The sequence below is a fragment of the Ptychodera flava genome, chromosome 10 (assembly GCF_041260155.1).
Source record: "Ptychodera flava strain L36383 chromosome 10, AS_Pfla_20210202, whole genome shotgun sequence".
NCBI classification, from domain to species: domain Eukaryota; kingdom Metazoa; phylum Hemichordata; class Enteropneusta; family Ptychoderidae; genus Ptychodera; species Ptychodera flava.
Window position 1 is genome coordinate 33,960,958 of NC_091937.1, and position 21,570 is coordinate 33,982,527.

The 21,570-nt window shown below is 39.2% G+C and overlaps 1 protein-coding gene across 1 annotated transcript in view; it reads right to left on the reverse strand.

The window, feature by feature from the left end:
• Window positions 1-2,908: 2,908 nt before the first annotated feature.
• LOC139141620 (glutamic acid-rich protein-like) overlaps window positions 2,909-21,570 on the reverse strand; it is a 39,665-nt gene continuing 21,003 nt past the window's right edge. The window contains exon 4 of the mRNA XM_070711212.1: window positions 2,909-3,346. Within this exon, the coding sequence (XP_070567313.1) occupies window positions 2,909-3,346 (438 nt within the window). The remainder of the gene's footprint in view (window positions 3,347-21,570) is intronic.

Sequence of the window (21,570 nt, forward strand, 5' to 3'; positions counted from 1 at the left end):
CTAAACTTGCCAAACTTCGACTTCAGTAGCAATTCCAAAATGTCACCTTCAATTTCTGAAGATGTGATTATAGTGTCTCTACCCAAAACTTTCAAGTATGTCGATATTTCCTCTGCATATCACCTTATTCGGCATTTCACTTGAAAACGGCGTGTATGGAAATTTAACAGTGCGTCATTGAAGATAAAGATAGCATGTGCATTAAGCAAATCAACAAAAAGTTGCCCAGTAAGCGGACTTTATCGTATTTTTGTGATGGTACCAGCTATTGTTAGGGGTAGTATTTTGGTCCGATTCTATCAATAATCAGTTTGCTAGGGGGTTCATAAAATATTTAACAGAACCAGACGAGTGAACAGGTGAAATAACTCAGTTGAGATTAATAGTGCAGGGCCCTCTATCTCTCTGTTGTTTATTTTCCAGAAATTTACAGTTTTCGTGTGATGGCGATTATATTTCCCATCTCCTGTACCTCAAGTATTATTGTTGTTCCATTTCCAGAAATTTTGCAAGAAGCGTATATTGATTGATTTTGGATTTATTGGGTTTTTTTTCTCTGTCGATTCATACACAAGAACTACTGTAGTGAAGCCGTAAGCCACGCCTTACGGAATCGCCATCTGTGTGGGGCAGCTGTCACAGAAAAATCGGACTTTACATCCAGAACTGCATTTTCATCCGTTTATATTTAACACATATATGTCGAGATGTTTTACGGGAGTCTTTCATTTGTAAATAACAAAAACCCTATTTTTGAATACTGTGCAATAGTGACATATCTTGTACGCCGTATATTGTTCAACTTTTTCCTTCTTAACTTACGTCAACTAATGTTGAAGTTTGATTTATTTTTATCTCTCATGGGGGAGGCAAGATGGGAAATTATACGGTCTGCTTTTTGGTGTAGAAATTCCTCTCGCCCCCTGTTCAAGACACGGGGTCAGTTTACATAACCCACTGCGTTTGTTGGTGACTAAGACATACATAATAAAATTTTCTACGAAAAATATTTTATTTTCTCTCCATACTGTATCGTGATCATTTCTGGGAGTTGATGACCTTGCGATTTGGCGCCATGACTCATTCGGCAAACGTCCGAATAACCTCCTATGCTTTCATATCAAGAAACGTCGCGGACATGCCAATGACGTGCTTATCGAGCTGGTCACGCTTGGCGCGCAAGAATGTGTCGTCTGCGCTATACCTTTCGTGTGCGTATGGTGTAATACTTCAGAACGAGTGACTTGCCTCAACAATTGAGGTCATTGTATGTCATCACAAAGCAATTCATTACTATTCACACAAAGCTAAAACTACAGCCTTTTATTTTGAAAACCGAGTAACCTCGAAGTCCACAGCGGTCATTCGGCAAACGATAGCCTCGCGCCAGGTAACTAATCCCAGAATGCAATTAACAAACACAATTAAATAACAGTCTGTGAGTGATCCAACAAAGAGTTCGTGACTGACGACAACATCGTTCGACTATTATAGTACATTGTAGCACGCTCTCGCCGGTTGTTCGGGATTCGCATGGGAACTTGTCCATCTTTCAGATTGCTGAGCGCTTAACTTTATAAAACAAAATTAATATCGATCGCCGCGTTCAGAGAGGGTTTAATATTGCAAACGTTCACAGACAGCAACTGTCGTTGTTCCAGATATCCCCGTTGCTATGGAGAACAGTTTTATTCCATCTTTACAATTCGAGCGTCGCCGAACGCTCTTTCCGATACGCTTTGTCAAATATGGAAGTTTTGATATACGGATTGCTATTATTCGAGTAATTTTAATGTGGCACTATCAATCAACCACCTACCTGTCCATCGGAGTCATTAATATTTGATCCCGTTGTTAAAATATACTTCAATCTCACTGGGAGACCCGCTATCTGAAAGTTCAAACCGTATATCAGTGTTTTCTAAAAAACTTGTCACGTTTGTGAACGCAGTGTGACAAGATCGACACGGTGTAACCATAGTTTGCTGCGGTTAAAAGGTTGGTGCTATTCAAATGTTTATCTTTCTCGTCGTTTATTGACACAGTGAAACCTTCACTCTCGGTCACGATTCACAAGTGAAAGTGTTGCCTACTCGAACGCCTCCGAAATTGTCACGTGCTCTCATAAAATGAATTTTTTGTAAAGCAGGAAATGAATGAATGGTGGATACAGAGTCGATTTTCGCGTCAAAACTCTCTCTCTCTCTCTCTCTCTCTCTCTCTCTCTCTCTCTCTCTCTCAGAGAGAATTTAAGTGGTGTCACGCAGATGTCCGAATTATGTAACGAGCCCTGCATCTGCGCTCGCATTTACAAGAATATCTCGAATTGACTTTAATTTCAAAACACTCAAGAGCCAACGCGGTTCGTTTTTGTCACACTACTAGTGGTACTAGAAGCTCGCATTTTCCACGACAAGCACCCCTCGAGAGAAATAGTTTGACCCACTTAGCCGCTCCTGCACAGCCGCTGAACTCACCTCCGGCTCTAGATGTAAATCGATCCTCAGAGTGAATAAAAAGCCAACTTGACAGGGTGATCGTATTGCGTCAGTTGGTTTGACAACATTTTATCAGAGGATTAAAAATAAAACAAGGCAACGCTTGACGCAAGCGCTTCTAAACCTCCTCCCATACGGATACTACTCGGTGAACGCCATTGATGGGCAATGATGGGAATTTGTTGATGAGATCTACGATCTTTGAAATAGGAAACTTCTGCAGAGGAAATTCCATGTACGTAAAATGTCACCGAGGTTACAGATGATTAGTTTTGTTGGACGTGACTCGTGTAGAGATTACCACCGCTCAGAACACACGGTTAAGACCTTTTGAAGTTTACACAGACATAGCAGGGAGGGGAAGGATGAATAGATTAATGGAGGTTTTTTGTGGTAGCAGGCTGAACACCTTAACTTGGCCGGAACACTTGAACTGACCATAGCCGCTGCAACTCCAGCAGGCACGGAGGGCCAGTGAATTGAACGACAGCACGGATGCTCTTGGAATGATCGATGAGGCTCATTTTGCTTAGTGTCAATTTTTTTAGCACTTTTTCATCATCGTTATCGCAAATTACTGTAATTTCTTCTTCTCCATCATCATCATCATCATCATCATCATCATCATCATCATCGCCATCATCATCAACCTCGTTCCCGTCATCACTACCATTATCGTAATCACCATCATCGTCGTCATCAACATTATCATCATAATCATCAGCAACAACAACTTGGCTATCATCCTTTTCATAAACGTCGTCATCACCATCGTCGTCGCCAACGTCAGGATTATGTTCATCAACATTGTAATCACTATCATCACCTTGGACGTCATCATCATCATTCTACCACCCAACGACGTTTTGTAGAGCTATTATACCCTTCCAGGTCATGCTATCACCATACTAAACAGGTTGTATTCCCACCATTTTCAAGTTTAAGCCATACCTATCAGCAAGGTGCTTCCAACTAAATAAATGTCAACAAAATAAACAGGGGTTCACATAGAACGAATGAAACGTCGGTGGAACGAGATCATAGTGTTGACATGTACAGCTGTGGAAGACATACAAACTCAAAATGCTTGAATTATTTGCACCATTTTACATTAAATTGAAATTAGTTGTAACGTGGATGTTCTTTCATAATGAGGTATTTTCAAACGTAAACAATAAATAATGCGTTTTATATGGAGACGCTCGGCTGTGTTGCGGGATAAATAGCAGGTGTTTCAATATGTTAAAAAGGTAAAACAAGAACTTGCAATTGACATTCAAACAATTATACAAACAATGAAAATAAATCATCATAGGTAGCAGTTACTGACCCTTTAATGTCCTCCACTTAGGCGCTTTATCATCTCTTTTGTTTTATGACAGCCTTTATTAATGGCGGGAAATCTAAAATTAAGTGAACATTGTTAACTTTACGTGCCAATTGAGACACGAACGAATGTCATTGTACCGCAGTAAAAGTCCATTTCATTTTATGGGTGGCATTCAAAGAATACCCAAGAAAATTGTAAGATACTTTGATGTCAACAAATTACAAACCTACTTCGACGGACGGACGGATCTGTAAAATAGATAGATACATACATACATACATAGATACATACATACATACATACATACATACATACATACATACATACATACATACATACATACATACATACATACATGCATGCATGCATGCATGCATGCATGCATACATACATACATACATAGATACATACATACATACATACATACATACATACATACATACATACATACATACATACATACATACATACATACATACATACATACATACATACATGGATGCATGGCTGCATGGAAGGATGGATGGCAAGATACAGTGATAAAGACAAACGGACATCCTGACTGACAGACTGATTGATCGAACGGGAAGTTAAAATCCAGATGTACAGGTCGATCGCTTTTGTTGCTTCAAGTTCTCAGGTTGTAATGTAGCGATTATCGGATCAGTATTTCAGCTATTCTGGGATCGTTCAAGTCCACGCCACGGTCTGTTGGGTGTACCGTCACTGATAGTGTGCAATCAGAGTCGGATTCAGGGACCCGTAGATGGTGACGTTGCCAGCCTTGTAAGTTCTCTTCCTTTCTCGTCAGCGTTGAAATCTCCCACATTGGTCAATGTTGCCGACCAATGGTTAACACCAACCCGATAACTTTTTTAAGCCAATGACGGTGTATTTAAAAAGCAGCCTGATTGGTTTCTGGAAGCGCGAGATTTGAACCGAATCTTGTGCCACCGTGACGGTCGGTCAGATGCAATGAAGCGATTATCAGCGAACGAGAGATGGAAACGTCTACATTTGATTTTAATCAGATTGTGGCAGAGTGAGGTGTGGAAGTTCGTAGGTGGCAACGAAATGAGTTGAAGATTCGAGATGTTCAGCGTTCTGTTCATTGAGTTCTTGACAGAGAAAGATTGTCAATGGTCGACAAGTGTAGCTTGTATTGTGTCCAAACTGGTTTAGCATATGTTGACACCATCTATCACATACCCGTAGTGAAATACGTCACCTATCCGACAAGACATCCTACCCTCACGTCCCGCCATTTACAGTCACCGTCTTACACATGTTTCTGCTTTGCATTCGATGACGAGTTCCTTGGTTTTTTTTATTGTAAAGCAACCCCTTCCTACATATCAAGCTTAATGCCACAAGTCGTGTATACAAACTGTTAAAGTTCGATTATGATTAAGTTTTAGGGCACTGACCGCGTGTCTTCACAGCGAAACCGCCATCAGCAGGATTGTCATGACACGTGTTATCGCGGAGGAGTCCAATAGCTATCAATTTTGTTCCTGGCGAAGGAACAAGTTATAAATAGTCAACGTCTTTCGGGCTAGAATCAGCGTCAAATCTTTGTTCGATATTTCCCCAGAAACCAAACCTTGTTTTCCATTGTGTTTTATGACTAATTTTACGATCAACCAGTTTGCGATGCTTCGGGTTGTGAAGTGTTAATCCTTGTGATATACGTTACTCCGGGTCGGATGCACAGAACTCTGTCGAGAGTTCATTTACATTATGGAATGATAACATATAAACATGCTATCAATTACGATAAAGACTATGCCAGGACAACGTTACTCGACTGACTTCCTGCTTGTCTGTTTATACATATCTCTCAGGCTGTCTATGACCCTATATGGCGTTGCGTCGATTTATACCTGTATTAAGGTAGAATGCACCACGGGCGCAGCTATTTGGACACCCAAATTTTTATGTTTCTTATCTAGTCTACCGCTTGTTGGGGTTCATTTTGAAGTTCTTTGAGTACGTAAAGTTCTCGCAGTCTTGGTTTTGTTAAAATCAAAAATTTAACTTTTCTCCATAGAGTTAACACATGGATGGCGGCCATTTTGAATTTCAAATATCGGTAAATGTAATGTCAGGTAGTTTGTCTCTCTAGTACAAACCTTTGCACAGTGACCCCTGATTTATTCTTGCATTGTTAAGAGAATAATTGAAAGTTTTGTTGAGGAAAGCCTAAGCGAAAGTTGAAGTCTTTCAGTTTTGAGGCGCATGTGACCTTAATGCGTTTCTCCGTTCGTCTATAATACTACCCTGCCCACCTGCCTGCATGTCCGTCTCTGTGAATCTGCTTGCCTGTACGCCTGTTCGTCTGTCTGTATGTCTGTATGTATATCAACCGATGTTTTTCTATGGGCAGTTTGTAGTTTAACCCGTCTTCACCTCGCACTCCTTTCTAAATTTGGCCTGACCGAAGATAACCGAAACAAAAAAAGAATCAAAAGATACACAAAAGTCGGTGTTGAATTCAACATCCTGGTATTTGCATTCCTGTGTCACGCGGAAACTCACATAAAATTGACCACAAGTTCTCGGAATCAAACAGCTGAACAGCATATCACTTCGGGAGACAACTTCCGCTGACAGTTACATTGACATACGATATAACTTTGTATTCTGTTTCCACAGACTTATGAAACGGATATCTTTTTCGGATACGCTTTGTCCTTGTAATTCATCCCCCTTGGCATGCCATCCGCAAAAGTGCTACATCTATTCTCTGAAATACTCTAATTAAGGTAGAACGCGCCTTGGGGACAGAAATTCGGACGCTCTCAAATTTGCTACAATTCTTTTCTGATCTACCACTTGTGAGGGCTAATTTTAAAGCTCTTAGAGAAAGAAAACCTTCACCGTCTTAGTTTTTCGAAAAGCAAACTTTAATTTTCCCCCATAGAGTTAACACAGGGATAGCGGCCATTTTGAATTTCATATATCGCAAAATGTTTGGTAATTTGTTTCGCTAGTTCTAAACTTTGCACGGTGACCCCCGATTTTTATTGTTGATTTGGTAAGATAATGATTGAAAGTTTCATTTAGGAATGTTTGGGAACAAGTTTAAGTCTTTCACTTTCGAGGCCCATACGACCTTAACTAAAAGAACTTTATTATGTCAAAGTTGTTACACATGTACATGTATCAGTCACGACTCACGGCTGCTGTCCAAAAATAATCAATTCCCAGAATTACTGGCGTAGTTATGACGGAGTGTGCCCACTTCCTTCTATTTTTGCAGTTTTTTAACTATATTAATTTATCTAATTTTATAATAATCTGTTATTTATAGTAAACTTAACTGCATTCATTTACGTATCGATTTATTCGTTCATTCATTTGACATTTATTTTTTATTGGATTACAATTAATAACTGATTCATTATCCATTCATTTATTCAATCATTCAACTCTTTGATGTGTCATCATTCACTCCCCCCCCCTTCTTATTAATTTTGTTTAAGATTTTAATTAATTTTATTCGTTGATTATGCATGAATTGTGTTCACTTGTCAAGTAGTACATTTGTCTTTTCATCATTTTGCATTTAGGGTTATTTGAACAGCGTTGATGCTCTATTATATGAATTTTCATAAACAGCAGGACAAAAATGAAGAAGGAAAAGATATATTAAAGTCTGAGTTGCAAGCTAAAGGGACATTCCTTTAATTTTTAAATGGTAGGAAAATGTCTTTTACAATGAAGGTGGCAAAGACATCAAATAAAATGTTTTACCGTCTGTAGCTTGGTTATTAGGTCACACAGGGGTCAATAGCGCGCGATGAAAGCACTTTTTCTGAGCATGTTTCAATAGCTTGAATAAAACATTAAGAGCGCCTTTATTTCTAAAATGCATCGTTACGCCTACATGAATAGTCCCTGCGAACACTCATCAGTGAATGAATTAATAGATAAGGCCAAAGTAATTAAATTCTTTGTTTTGCGTCCACTCAAAATGGGAAAAGGTACGCGTCTAAGCGGCTGAAAAACACACACAAGAAAATTAACACAATGTAATTTGATTGCAGCAAATAAAAAATTGTAACAAAATTTTAGTTCAGAAAAGCTAAGCGGTCATGTCCTAAAATTTCCTATTCAAATACATTGTGTGTGTTTTTCATGAAAACCTTAAAAACCTACGCGGGTGGGGACGCAAAACAAAGAATTTAATTACTTTGGCCTAATGGGTATTGTAATTTTTCGCTTGCTTTAAGGGGACTGCATAGGAGGGGCTTTCGATGATATTTCAATGTGTTAATCTCCAGAAGAACTGCACATCCTTCACCTTCCTAAAGTGGGTTGAAATACGGAGTATTAGCAATGTCAACGCTACACGTAATGTACAGTATGCTATGCTACTGTTTACCCTTGAATTCCAGTCTGAAATAAAACTCAGCCGTCAACACAAGCATTGAACAGTAAATACACGTCACAAAAAACTCGCGCGCACACATATGCACTCACAGAGCGCCTGTGTTACCAAGCTGGACACGTTGTATTTTGACGTAATTTTACGGTAAGAACATGAAACCGCATTTTTGACAGTGAAAAACTACAGGAAAATCCATCAAAAGTTACATTTAATGAGGCCTCGGTGACGCGCAGGTTCTTGTACCTGTTTCGAGTGTATCTATACGATATTTTTTTTTGCATTGACTGTGCTAATAAGGTCACGTCAATGACGCATTCTCCAATAACGTAAAACTCATCTCTAATGACAAGTACCCTCGGGTTAAGGAAACCAAGAGGCAGAAGGATTTCAGTTATTGACGAATACGCATCAGACGAAGGCCTCGGCGATTGCTGCGCCCACTTTCCAACACTCAGTTCAACTCTTAAACCACTCATGACACGATTTATGCAAGGGCGCTCGTTAGAAGAGTTACAATTCCATATCATCTTTGACAGCAAACCCGATGAAGCCGTGTAAGAGTGCAAGGACACTACTGTCGATGGTATAACCGGTGTATTATATATATATATATATATATATATATATATATATATATATATATATATATATACTATAAATAAATATGAGAACACATCAAGTATGTTTGGTACCCATTACTCGAGTTTCACGCATACACACACGCGATCGTCAGATAGATAGATTTTTTGTGTATGAAATTTGCTTCAGGTGCTTACATATAAGTATCAGGTTGGGTCAAACCATTTGGTGTTGTGGGTTGGATTGAAATTTGACAAGTAAAATTTGTTTTCAAATTTCAATCCAACCCACAACAACAAATGGTTTGACCCAACCTGATACTTATATGTAAGCACCTGAAGCAAATTTCATACAATAAAATCTACCTATCTAACGATCGCGTGTATGCGTGAAATTCGAGTAATAGGTACCAAACATATTTGATGTGTTCTCATATTTATTTATTGTTATTTATTGTAATATTGCTCTGCATCCCTGCATCGAGCACTTTACCCCTCTGAGAATATACAAACAAGTTTTGGTATATATATATATATATATATATATATATATATATATATATATATATATATATATATATATATATATATATATATATATATATATATATATATATATATATATATATATATATATATATATATATATATATATATATATATATGGGGGCGGACAAAACTGGGAGCATGGAATACAAAGTACAAAGTCTTCTGCATAAAACGATCTCTACTGATTATATACTTATCTTTCGTCACGATTACTTCGACAGACATCCGGCTTTGTTCGATTACATTCTGTAGAGATCGTCTTTTTTTGGCGCCGTTTTTTCTAAGGTCCTGCCAGGCATGTGTGAACACATCACTGCTTGATGTCACGCGTACTTCTCTCAAAGACGATGTTCCTCAATCAGTTTTAGGCTTTGTCTTCCACGACAATTTTGAATTTCGAGAATCGGCCCCGTACGTGACACTGTTTAAAGGGAAAGTTGCTTTTTGATAACATTTTCATCGATTTTTTCTAGAAAATAGGTACATTTTCTAATTCTTCCCCCCAGAATTACGAAGGACAAAGTATTAGCCCCCCAAAACATATTGTATACTATACCCCATTTTCACTGTTGACAAGTGAATTCAGAGTGAATTCTAGGTAACAATAAAACTGGCCGAGCTACCAAGTTGAACACAAATAATTTCGAGGCGATTTTGAACTACAACACTTGAAGACATTATCTCTCACAAACAGAACAGCAATAACGGAAGGCACATCAAAACTTTAAAAGCTAGTATGGCTTTATTTACAGCCATGTTTCAGAATGTTTCGGAGTAAATTTATAATTCACAACATAACAAGCCAATGTCTAGTCTAGATGCGCCATTACTCATAATTTCTACGAGCAAAGGAATCCCTCACACAATCGATAGGTTTCATGTTTTCTCATGGTATTCTCACTGCCGTTTTTAAGATTGGTTTTTACAGAATCTGTGTTTGAACGGCTAATTGAAGAGTTTACAGTGAAAAGACGCGGGTAGGATAGTGTTCATGATGTGCGGCTTAGAGAAAATTAGGTCACATTCGCGACAAAATGCCCTTTGTGTGACGAGTATAATTCGCGATGACGTCAATGTTGAAGGCATAGGAACACTACCCCCTGACGCTTTAAAGCTTAGCACGTGGATGAAAGCACCAACGTGCTGACTTCAGCATGTACTGTACACAAAGACAGGTTGACAAGACGCCTGTACTTTACACAGTGAAGCCTACGCAACTGATCTCAGAAATTAGCAAACTATTGACGTCACAGGATATTGTAGGCACTCCAATTCTCTGAACTCCCTAAAGCCAGATCAAGATGGTAAAGTTCGGCCGGGACAGAAACCTGCAATTTTGACCTTTGTGAAACTTCATTTTTACCGGATTTTTCACCGTCTTAGTCATACATATATTATGCATGGGTAAGACGGTGGAAAATCCGGTAAAAATTAATTGGCAAATGTAATTTTACCCACGGTCCCTTTTGTGGCGGGACCGTGTTTTACCCTCACAATTTCATGTCTCCGGATCTGCTTTTGAGGTTAAGACAAAACAGCTAATGTGATTGACAAACGTGGTTTTGCATTGAAGACAGAGACAAGGGAAATATAAGTATACAAAGATAGAGAGACACAGTGACACGCGGAGAGATAGAACGATTAATTTGAGACTAGTCCACATAAAAAGCGACAGATAGACATGGTGATAGAGATACAGGCTGACAACAAGACAAACGTGAACGGACAGAAGGCCCGCATGATTATACAGAGGAATCAGATACATATGATACGGCAGATAGGGAGTCGAAAAGGGTGAAAGACAGACAGAGGAATGGACAGAGAGATACACCTATAGACCTACAGGCAGAAATATACTAAGGTTACAAATGATAGAGCTGCCTGGGAGACGAAAACAGCAGACGAGAGAGTCGGAGATAGACACTCTGACAAAGATACATGCATAGATGTACTTTATTTTTGTGTTAGCGCTGTTTAATTAAAAACACATATCCACATATCCCAGAATCAAAGAAGCAAAATTTTTACATAAATCAAACTGAAAAACTTGCTCATATTAAGCTTACACCATGAATACCCTAAAAATAACCCATCTTCAAATACTGGGTGCACACAACAGCGCAGTGCCTGTATGTTTGTTCGAACGTTGGCGCTCGTTCCTCTGTTTGAACAGTGTCATTGCCTTGTCGTAGCTGTGCTACTTCCATTAACTCCTTCACTGACACTTCATCACTGAGTTTGAGGGGCAGATCTGCTTTGGAGCGAAGATACAGCGTATCTTGCAAAGCAATCAAACCCAAGTCACGCGAAACCTTCTTCAAAGCTTAATACATAAGATTGTTATCTGCAGATAATTTCGTAAATGCCGGCTTCATTTTTTTCTGAATAACGATCTGAGATGTCCGTCTCGACATAATTGGGTACACGACGTCAAAAAGTCAATATTCCATACATTCGTTGCGACCTTTCACGTTTTAATCATCCGCATTTAACACGACACCTCGGAATTCCTTGTCGCCATGTCACAATTTGCATTCAAAGAGCTTGTGTGCTCACTCAGAGGGGGAAAAGGACGGCCGGTTGTCCTGCTGATAGGCAATTACATTTTCATTGGTGGGTGTTTGATATAGGAGTGACTGGTTGCACTGGCAGCTGTAACTGCACACCGAGCACACACAAAGTACTCCTTGTTTGCGTGTATTTTTACGCCGATATAAGTTACAGCGGCAGCTGTATGGTTAAAAACAGTTTCCGAACATATTTGTGACACTAATTTCAGTTATAGTTGTGTCATCGCCCCATTTACTAATACACTCATAATATGTCTAGTATCAGGGCACTATAAAATATTTGCTCTGTCCATACGCAACATATGTTACATTTTTCTCAATAATTTAAAGGGGCAAAATCGTTATCTTAGGAATAAAAATTGTTTTGTGTGAGCAGCGACTGGTGCATTGTATTCTGAAGAACAAAACATTCACAAGTTGGCCGTAAACTGCGTTCTCTTTGTGAATTGTATGACGTAAGCTCTTGCTTGGCGTAATATCTAGTGCGTACCTTGAAATGCGTCATATGTTTATTCACTTGTAGCCCTGTGAGCGGGACTAATAAAAGCAATGGACATTTGGCAGTCTTCGGCGTATCGCGGTATGAAAAACAAAACAATTATCCTGACCTTCTACTTGACAAAGTATCATTGAAAGTTCCTCTCGGCGCGCATTTTTCAGATACACCTTTCAACAATGTAGGTCCACTTTACACAGTCTGCGATGACTTGCGCTTAATTTAGACCTACTGTAGTTTTGGCGGAAACAGGAGGCTGCAGTCGAGATATATAATTAATACACTTAAAACACTCTAAAATTTCTGTCATTTCAGAAATGCATACGCCATTTCCGGATTTACCTTTACAGATACGCAGGAAATCGACATCGATAGGTAGCAAACAGTCACGAAAAATAAAATCTTCAATGTCTAAGTTGAAAACATAGTATTGAGAATCTGGTCTTTAAAGATCCATTAGCTGTAATTTTCGTCATTTTTTAAAATTTTGTTTGCTCTGTGTATCATCTGCAGTTTCTGGTTTGAATCCCAGAACCATGGAGAAATTCCTAATATTTAGCTCATAAATATACCCTATATGAGTATAATCTGCATTGTTATTGTTTAATTTTTTTATTCAGGTCCGGACTAGAATACATTTATCAACAATAACAATGGTCATTTCACATACACAGGCTGTGTTGGCAAGCAGGGCACCGGGCATTGGTCATGATGATCGGATCATAGTAAAATTCTGTGGTTGATACATTGAAACACAGTAGTGAAAAATTAGTCAAAAGTTACAGCTAATGTCCCTTTAATAAACAAGTTATAGCGCGTCTTTGAGTGTACATTACTGTTGACGACACGCCAATGGTCACTCAAAACCGGGAAAGAGTGATTTGTGTGTAGCCTCAGTATGGAAATGGTCACATTGCTTCTGACTAAAGGTGTAAAAACGACATTTGACGTGGCCTCGTGATATGTTTTTCACATCAGATATACAGTTCTCGCGAGAGTATTTCACCTCTGATAAATTTGAAGAGGAGAAGAAAGATGAGCCATCCGCAATGGCATGGGCAAGAGATAATAAATGAACAATTTTGGGATTTCACCGCGAGAGTTGACAGCTAGTTTTGTAGTCTTGGATTTATGTAACATATCAACAAGCCGGTCGGTGAAGCAGTAATGCAATCAAATTTTTGAAAATCGATCGTGCTGTAGAAACAAGTTGTTATAACACGCAGTAAAATTTCACATTAAATTCGTCCACGCAGTATCGCGAGTCCAGCGCGTGTTGCGATTCGGCGACTCCGATAACCAATACGTCTCCGATTTTGCAAGTGATGAATTGGCGATTAATACATGGACAAGAAATAGAACAATACTCCAGTGAAATACTCACGGTCAAATTTCCTGCGCTTTAGAATTGGTTGCCAAGGCAACTGAAATGAGTGACGGGGCACGTTAATTTGAGGAAGCAGCGCAGGCGATGGATCGACGATGGACACACAGACAATGCCCATTTCATGTGGTAACGAGTCTTAACAAACAAGACGATAGACGCAAAAAATTACAATTATAATGATGGAAAATCAACTGAATGCTGTTACTAATCTCATTTATTCGCAAAGACGGATTTTAGGATCATGAGCAATATTGACCTTGATGTTGGACAGCTTTTAACACTTCACAAATTGACCCATACCTGAGGCGTTCAGACAGAATGAGCAATAACCTTAACCATCGTAAATAGAAAGTACTAAATTTGCGTCATATAACCTCTCAACCGTAATACGCGAACTTGAGCAGTCAATGATATAAATGGGGTTTTTTTCTTTCATTTTAGCTTGCCCTTTCCTGCCAAACTCTTCGTTACATCCAAAGAAATATGAGATGGACAGGGAGTGATGTACAGTCACTGAGAGTTATTGCCTCGGCTAAGATGGTTCCAACCGTTTTCTCTTGTAACAATCAGTTGTGTTCCGTCTTTGAAAACCGCCGGATGTAAAAAATTTATAATATTTAGCTACAGGTTTTGAATTACCTTTGATTAGTATCGCACATATTTTCGCAGATTAGGTTCAAATGCTCCTTTTCGGCAAAAACTCTTTCATATTTTGGGATCGACCATTAGATTTGAGAGGGGTGGTCATTAGTGGAAAGCATCTGAAGATCAAAAATTGCTTAAAAGTTTTGCAGCCTCACAGCTTTTGTCAAAATAGAATATTTACATAGGCAAAGTGCGGGATTCTTGAAATATAGCGCTCTTCCCATTTAAAATTTAAAAAAATGTCAAATTCTGGAACGCGGAAAAAAATGGTGGCATTGTGACGAACCCCTCCGAAGTTGCCATGCCAAATTACAAGAATCCTGTTCGCAGACTGCTCTTTTCAACGTTTCGCAAGGAATGCAAGTTACGAAATGGCGCCTTTTAGGCCAGCACACGGTAACTCTTGAACGGTCATAAAAACAAGAGAAAGTGAATATGTGCTGGGAAAGGGGCTTCTTACTGTCGTCTGCATTTTTGCATTCAAGTTGAAGAGTTTCGAATGATGTGGAATTCCACATTTATGACTCGTTTGCTGATTACCATATACTCTGCACTCATATCGGAAAATAATGCGGGCTGCGTGTCGATGTCGTCTGCCTGACGTGATTAACACACGCCATTAAGGGCCCTCTAACTCCATTAGGATCCAGTATCAGTTTCGACGTGCAAGCATTTGGACGAAGAAAACCAGTTTGCAGTGCCTATAGTTACGGGGGTACTTGTACATGTCACAATCTGTGAATTATTTAGACAATGTATTTATAAAGTACTACACCAAGAGCATTTGAGCACAAACAAATTAAATTTAACATCTACAGCATGTGCATATGACGCACAGATTATCTATGGTAAATATAAGGTACAAACGATAACTGGGTTGATGCTCTAGAACAAAAAACTGCAATGGCCGATAGAAATTTACCCATTTTAAGCACAAACAAATTTTCTGAATGCCATTCTGGCACGTAATCTTAACATATTCCCGGGAGCAACATACGTCTACAGAGAAGCAATTTGAAATTTTAGTAGACGCTGTGTCCAAACTGCTATGCTGTGATTACAAAGTGTTTGTTTGGTCTGGTGAGCTGTATAACGGTGATTCAATTTTATTGCAGAATTTTCTAAAGCCTTTTGTTGGGAAAGAAGTGAGAGCAGGCATATGTTGTTCAACATATGGTACTTGCCGCATATTTTATTAATCCATGTCAGGGGCAAGGCACTGCTCTGTATCAGAAAGTAGGAAACATTATTTAATCAAGGCAAAGTATTACAAATCTCTTAATTTATCAGTGACAGTGTTCTCGTATGTGAAACTATATTAAATAGTTTCATTTTCAAACAGTGAAAATGTTGCAATCTTTAAGTATTTAGTTTGCCAGCATTGTCTGTATGTGCATTGTGTATTCACAGTATTGGCGGTGTGGCGCTAGAGTATGGACTAAGATTAATTTGTAAAGAATGTCACAACACGCCAGTAGCATAGTTTAGCTAGCACAACCGTTTCTGATGTTGCATTTAAGATAGCTGATCCTTGTCCGAGCCACGTAAGCTTTTATGTTTTTACACATTCTCATCATCAGCAGTCTGGTTAAGCTATTCAAGAAAACTGTGTGCATATCTTCAGTAGTCACGTTTTCTTTGCTGTGGTTTGTGGTTTTGTGGTAGCCCTTTCCGCAGTTATTTCTCTCGTCTACCTTCATGATCTTTCAGTGAAAAAATCCATGCCCCTCCCTACACATCCTCCTCCCCCGGAAATGAAAATGAGCGTTCCCAATGATGTCTTCCTTGACTTGGGTAATTCGAAGGACCGTCAACTTGAGAAAGCAAGTAACGGTGTGACGCGTAGAATGTGACACTGATGTGGGAAGTCGTCAACATACATTGTGTGATAACTATTGTTAATAGGCTTGCTTTGCTCGTTATTTCCGGAAGAAACTGAATTTATGACTCACAGGTAAACGTTCAGTATGCATGGACATCCCTGATACAGGTTGATCCGCTTGTCTTTTATTAAGGTCAAGGGTTAAAAGTCAAAGTTTATCATTGTAACAAGGAGGTCTAGGAGAACATATCTACAAAATATAGCATTTCGAGTAATTCACGAGTATTTGTCTTCAGAATAATTAGGTCATTTGGTGAATTCATAAAATATAGTTTCTTCATAATGAGTGACAAGTCATTTATAATGCAGAGACTATATTGAGAAATAGACACCAATTCGCGTGCGAAACGGGAGATGAAAATAAGATCTGTTAAAATTAAAATCATACTAATAACATGAAACTTTTACGGGTATGATATGCTGATGTTGCCGTAAAAGAATAAGGTACATGTACGACAATATAACAGAAGATACTTTACACAATTTATATGCGGCTATGAATACAGGGCCAGGAAATCACTATTTTGTCTTACACTGCGTTTACATTTAGGGCGCCTCTGAGTCGCCCCTAATTTAGGAAAAAATGTGAACGCGCTACGTCGGCTCTGGACCGGGCGTAATTGCATCGGGTCTGAAGGATGAGTTCAGAGTCTGTGTGAACGGTTTATATTGGCCCTGGGCCCAGTAGACGCCCTAACAGTAGGCCTAGAGCGAGGTCGATAACGGTGACTCAGAGGCAGGAGATTCCAATAAACGGTGAACACAGACCGAAATTTTTCTTACCTTACAAGATCCGTGGCCTGGCAAAGAGGCGGCCCTTGGCCTGGGTGTGAACCTAGCATGAGCTGATAATGGGGGAAGTTAACAAGTCAACAGATATAAACTGTTTCATTGAGAAAATGAAGGAGTTAGATTTACACACCGTCCAGATTTGCCTGTATAAAAGTGGTTGATATGTATGTTCATATTTCATATTTAATGACGCAAGTAGGTGCTTGCAGCGCGCACCCTGATATAAAAAGTAGGTAGATTGTGCAGATTCAGTGATAAATGATATTTATTTATTTTTTGATTTGTTTGTTTGTTTGTTGATACTGTTATCGTCTTATCGTCAGGCGTAGCTACTAGCCTATCGATTTGCGTCGTAGACAACTCATGGCGAGTTCAGAAGCTGGAAGTTACTTATTTATTTGTTTGTCTGTTTGTTTGTTTGTTTGTTTAATTGTTTAAGTTACTTCTTACCAATTCAAGTTAACGGAACTGATAAGTAGTATCCATTTTTAAATTGACAGTTTTAATCGTTTGCCAGTATTTTGCCTAAGGAAACCGTGAACTGCTCTCCTTAACAACAAAGAATGGAAGCACGGGGGTCAATTTAGGGCAGAGAAGCATGTCACCAAAATTTACCGGTAATTAATATTCAAAATGGCGGACATTCTCTGCGTCAACTACTAGTATGTCGAGGAAAATCAAACTTTCAATTTTCACTAAAATCAAGGCAGGTAAAATCTAATTGCCTTCATACGCTTCAAGTGAGCTCCATAAGCCTACTTAGCAAGAAAAAGACCTGTGAAACTTTGAATGTCAAAAATTTATAACTGGATGCATTCTTCTTTAACTTGATTTGCCCTTCCAGCGAGTGACAATGGAGTGTTGTGTGACAAGTGACCGTTCACAGTGCCTTGAGGATTTTATCAAGATTTAACTAGACACGTGAACTAGGATGGTAGGAATATTGCCGTCAGAAATATGTTTATTCAATCAGCTGTTTAAAAATTAGTTATCGATAGCTCAGCCACCTCTCCGATGAAGACCAACCGTTACAATTGGTTGTTAATGACCCCAGTGAATGCCGACCAGCTCAATTTTTGCATGACACGTGCGCTGTAAGTGTTTCACCGGGTCCAGCCGTCACGCGCCAGGCTTGGGCACCAGGCTCGTCGATCAGACGCGACGCGGGCACGGAGCTCTACGTTGCTGTGGGATAACCATACGCAATTTAAAATTCATACCAGCAGAATTGTTTTGACCGTCTAATCATAGTTAAAGGGTGTATTCCCATCCAGTGAACATCGCAGTTTTTAGTCATCTTTATCGTCTATAGCCTTACGGTCGGACTATTAAAGGTAGTTTGCGTTTGTTTTGTTTTGTGTCGTTTTTGCAATATCAATCCAGGGCAGCAACCATAACTAGCAGAACATTTTAAACGTGCGACATTGTCGGTCACCATGGGATAAAAAAACATCTCAATTAATCAAATAAATTGTCGGTCACCATGGGATAAAAAATCATCTCAATTAATCAAATAAACGTTTTAGAAGAAGGGAAATAATTTTTTCGGGTTTTTTTTGTTGTTTTGTATGTTTGTTCAGTTTCATTTTGTTTGCTGTAATTGCAATGCAGTGCTATAAACCTTTGTAAGGAACACTGCAAAATTTGGACTCATAAAGGGTCTGTAACCATGGTCACAAGGTAATGCTGTGTCCACGAGCCATTCAGAAGATAGGGGTAATAGTGCCATGCCATAAGGGTCAGAAAGACACAGAAGTCACATGTATGGGCGCAGCTGTGAGACAGAAGAGCAACTGGATTATCAGATGGATGTTCCAGAAACCTTACTGAAACATTAAAAGTGAAAAGCGCAATTCGTCGAAGGCAATTCATTGACACACATGTACGAAATCTACAAATCTATCTGGATTGCAATGCCAATAACCCTGTTAATTAAATTAGCTAATTAAAATAAGACCTACATTCTGCGTGTATTACAAACTAATTAATATAACAATTTAGGTCATCGTTTTATTTGTTGTGGAAGTTTCTGGCAGCGGTAAGCTGCAAATGAACCCCCTTTCAGCGTATGTCGAAGGGACACATTTATTATGACTCAAAATATCTCGTGAAAGGTCAACAGGAGTTCATACTGTGCACTGTCAATGAAATATTACGACCTGCGTGTGGTGGGTAAATATCGATCTGCGTGTGAATCATACCCTTGGCTTAATTTCTGATGGGAGTTTTGTTCTGGAGAAGCACACAACCGAAAAAAAACATACGATAGAGACAACAGTGCTTCGTTCCTCAACTGACATCTGCCAAGATCATGCTGGAGAGAGAGAGAGAGAGAGAGAGAGAGAGAGAGAGAGAGAGAGAGAGAGAGAGAGAGAGAGAGAGAGAGAGAGAGAGAGAGAGGAGAGGAGAGACAGAGAGAGAGAGAGAGAGAGAGAGAGAGAGAGAGACAGACAGACAGACAGACAGACAGACAGACAGACAGACAGACAGACAGACTCAAAGATACACAGGCAGACAGACATACAGAAACAGGGAGATAGATACACAGAGACAGTTAACAAAACGGATGAACAGAGAGAGACGAAAGACAGCCCTAGGAAGAGACAGAGAATGAGATAAACAGAGACAGAGTAGATGTATCTCTTTGTATCGTAACTAGGCTTCTGTTACTCTTCTAGCACGGACAGAACAGATTGTTTTCATTTTGTCTACTAGGAATTCTTACGTTACCAATTTATGAAAACGGGAAGGTTTGTAAGTGAAACACTCTTACTTACCTCCAGAAACATTCCTTCTGCTAAGCTAAATCTTCGATAGTGGTAAAGAAATGTCACTGCAGACCTGAATAGTATGTAATCCCTTATATGGTATTGAAGGTGAAACGTAGTACAACCGGGATTCTCAATCGATCTTGTCTTCTCCTGCGAACGCGAGCGGACACTAGTAAACATGGTTGTAGAGGATCTGACAAAAACTGGGAATCTTTTGTTTTCACTTTTAATGTTGAGCTTTCAATTAAGGCAGTACGGGCCTCGAAAGTGGAGGAATTAGTTTTTGTTCAAACTTTTCTCAATGAACTTTCATCCGAAACTAGAGAAAACAAAGTACCTAACATTAACCGATATTTGGATTTTAAATAGCAGCCATCCCTGTGTTTAGTCTACGGGGAAGAATTTTTTTTCAAAAAACTGCCGAGAGGAAAAAACTTTTCTTACTCCATGAGCTGTAAAATGGAGCCCCACAAGTGAAAGGCCAGAAAAACATAGTCAAAGCCCTACCAGCTGTATCTTTTAGCATTATTTTTATGATTTTACTTTCAAGCATTTGTGAGAATGTACTAGTGTGTATACACTTATTATTAACTACCCGCTGGGACTGCATATGCAATTTTGAACAAGATAAATATTACACTGCGATTAAATGTTTGGCCAAACAGCCCCATGCAGAAGAGCAACAACTGTGGGTACTATGCAAACCTGCACTGAAATCTTCACATAAACTGCACAGAGTATTCCAATGTAATGCACAGGAGTGAATGTTTTCAACTGTGACATTGTATGTTCTGTTTCCTTTGTCATAGAGAAACATGGATAGAGTGGCAACGGGTATTGTTTAAGGCGTGAAGCGGTTACGTAACCCATCCATGTTCGCCTCGCCTCAGGTTGCTCTCGCCTCTCCTTTCCGAAGAGTGCCGACCATGAATCCTTCGGTAATTTTCGGATTTTCGCCAATTATTAAGCGAAAGTATGTTCGGCAAAGTTTGTGTTGTTGTTGTCGTGTGGTGCTGAGCGGAATTGACGTGCTGGCGAAAACGGGAGTGTTTTGAGCTTCAGGAAAGTGAGTTTTACCGTTTTAAAAATTCCTCTCATATTTTTATGAATATATAATGGTGTGTTTGAACCAAATTTGAAAGTCTTTTATCGATACTGTCTGGTTTTACTCAATGGTTTACGGTCAGTCATACCCTCTTTTACACGTGCGTCAAGGTAGGACATGTTTATGAAACTGCTGGCGTGTTATGTTTTGATTGGCGTGAAGCAGTGTGTCTGGCCTGAGAGCTCACAAAGTAACTATGGTTGCTACGCGACTGGCAGTACGATGCCATCTCGTCGTATTTTTCGCATAATCTCGTGTAATTATTGACCACAAACAAAGCCTCCAAAAGTTTAACACCTTTGGAGCTCATTTTAACATGAAAAGCCAATAGTCTACCGAGACGACCATGGAACAAAAGGCATGCAAGCGTGGCGACTCTGTCCTATGTTACTTTGTGGTTCTGTTTCCTTTGTAATATAACCAATTTTTGAAAATGGCGGCAAATCAAAATGACCGTTAAAATTTGAATTTACCAGTCAAATGTTCCACAAAGGAATGGTTTCCTAATGCAGTAAAAGCCCATATCCATTTAGAGGGTAGAATTCAGAGAAAAGCAGAAGAGTGGAAGACCTTT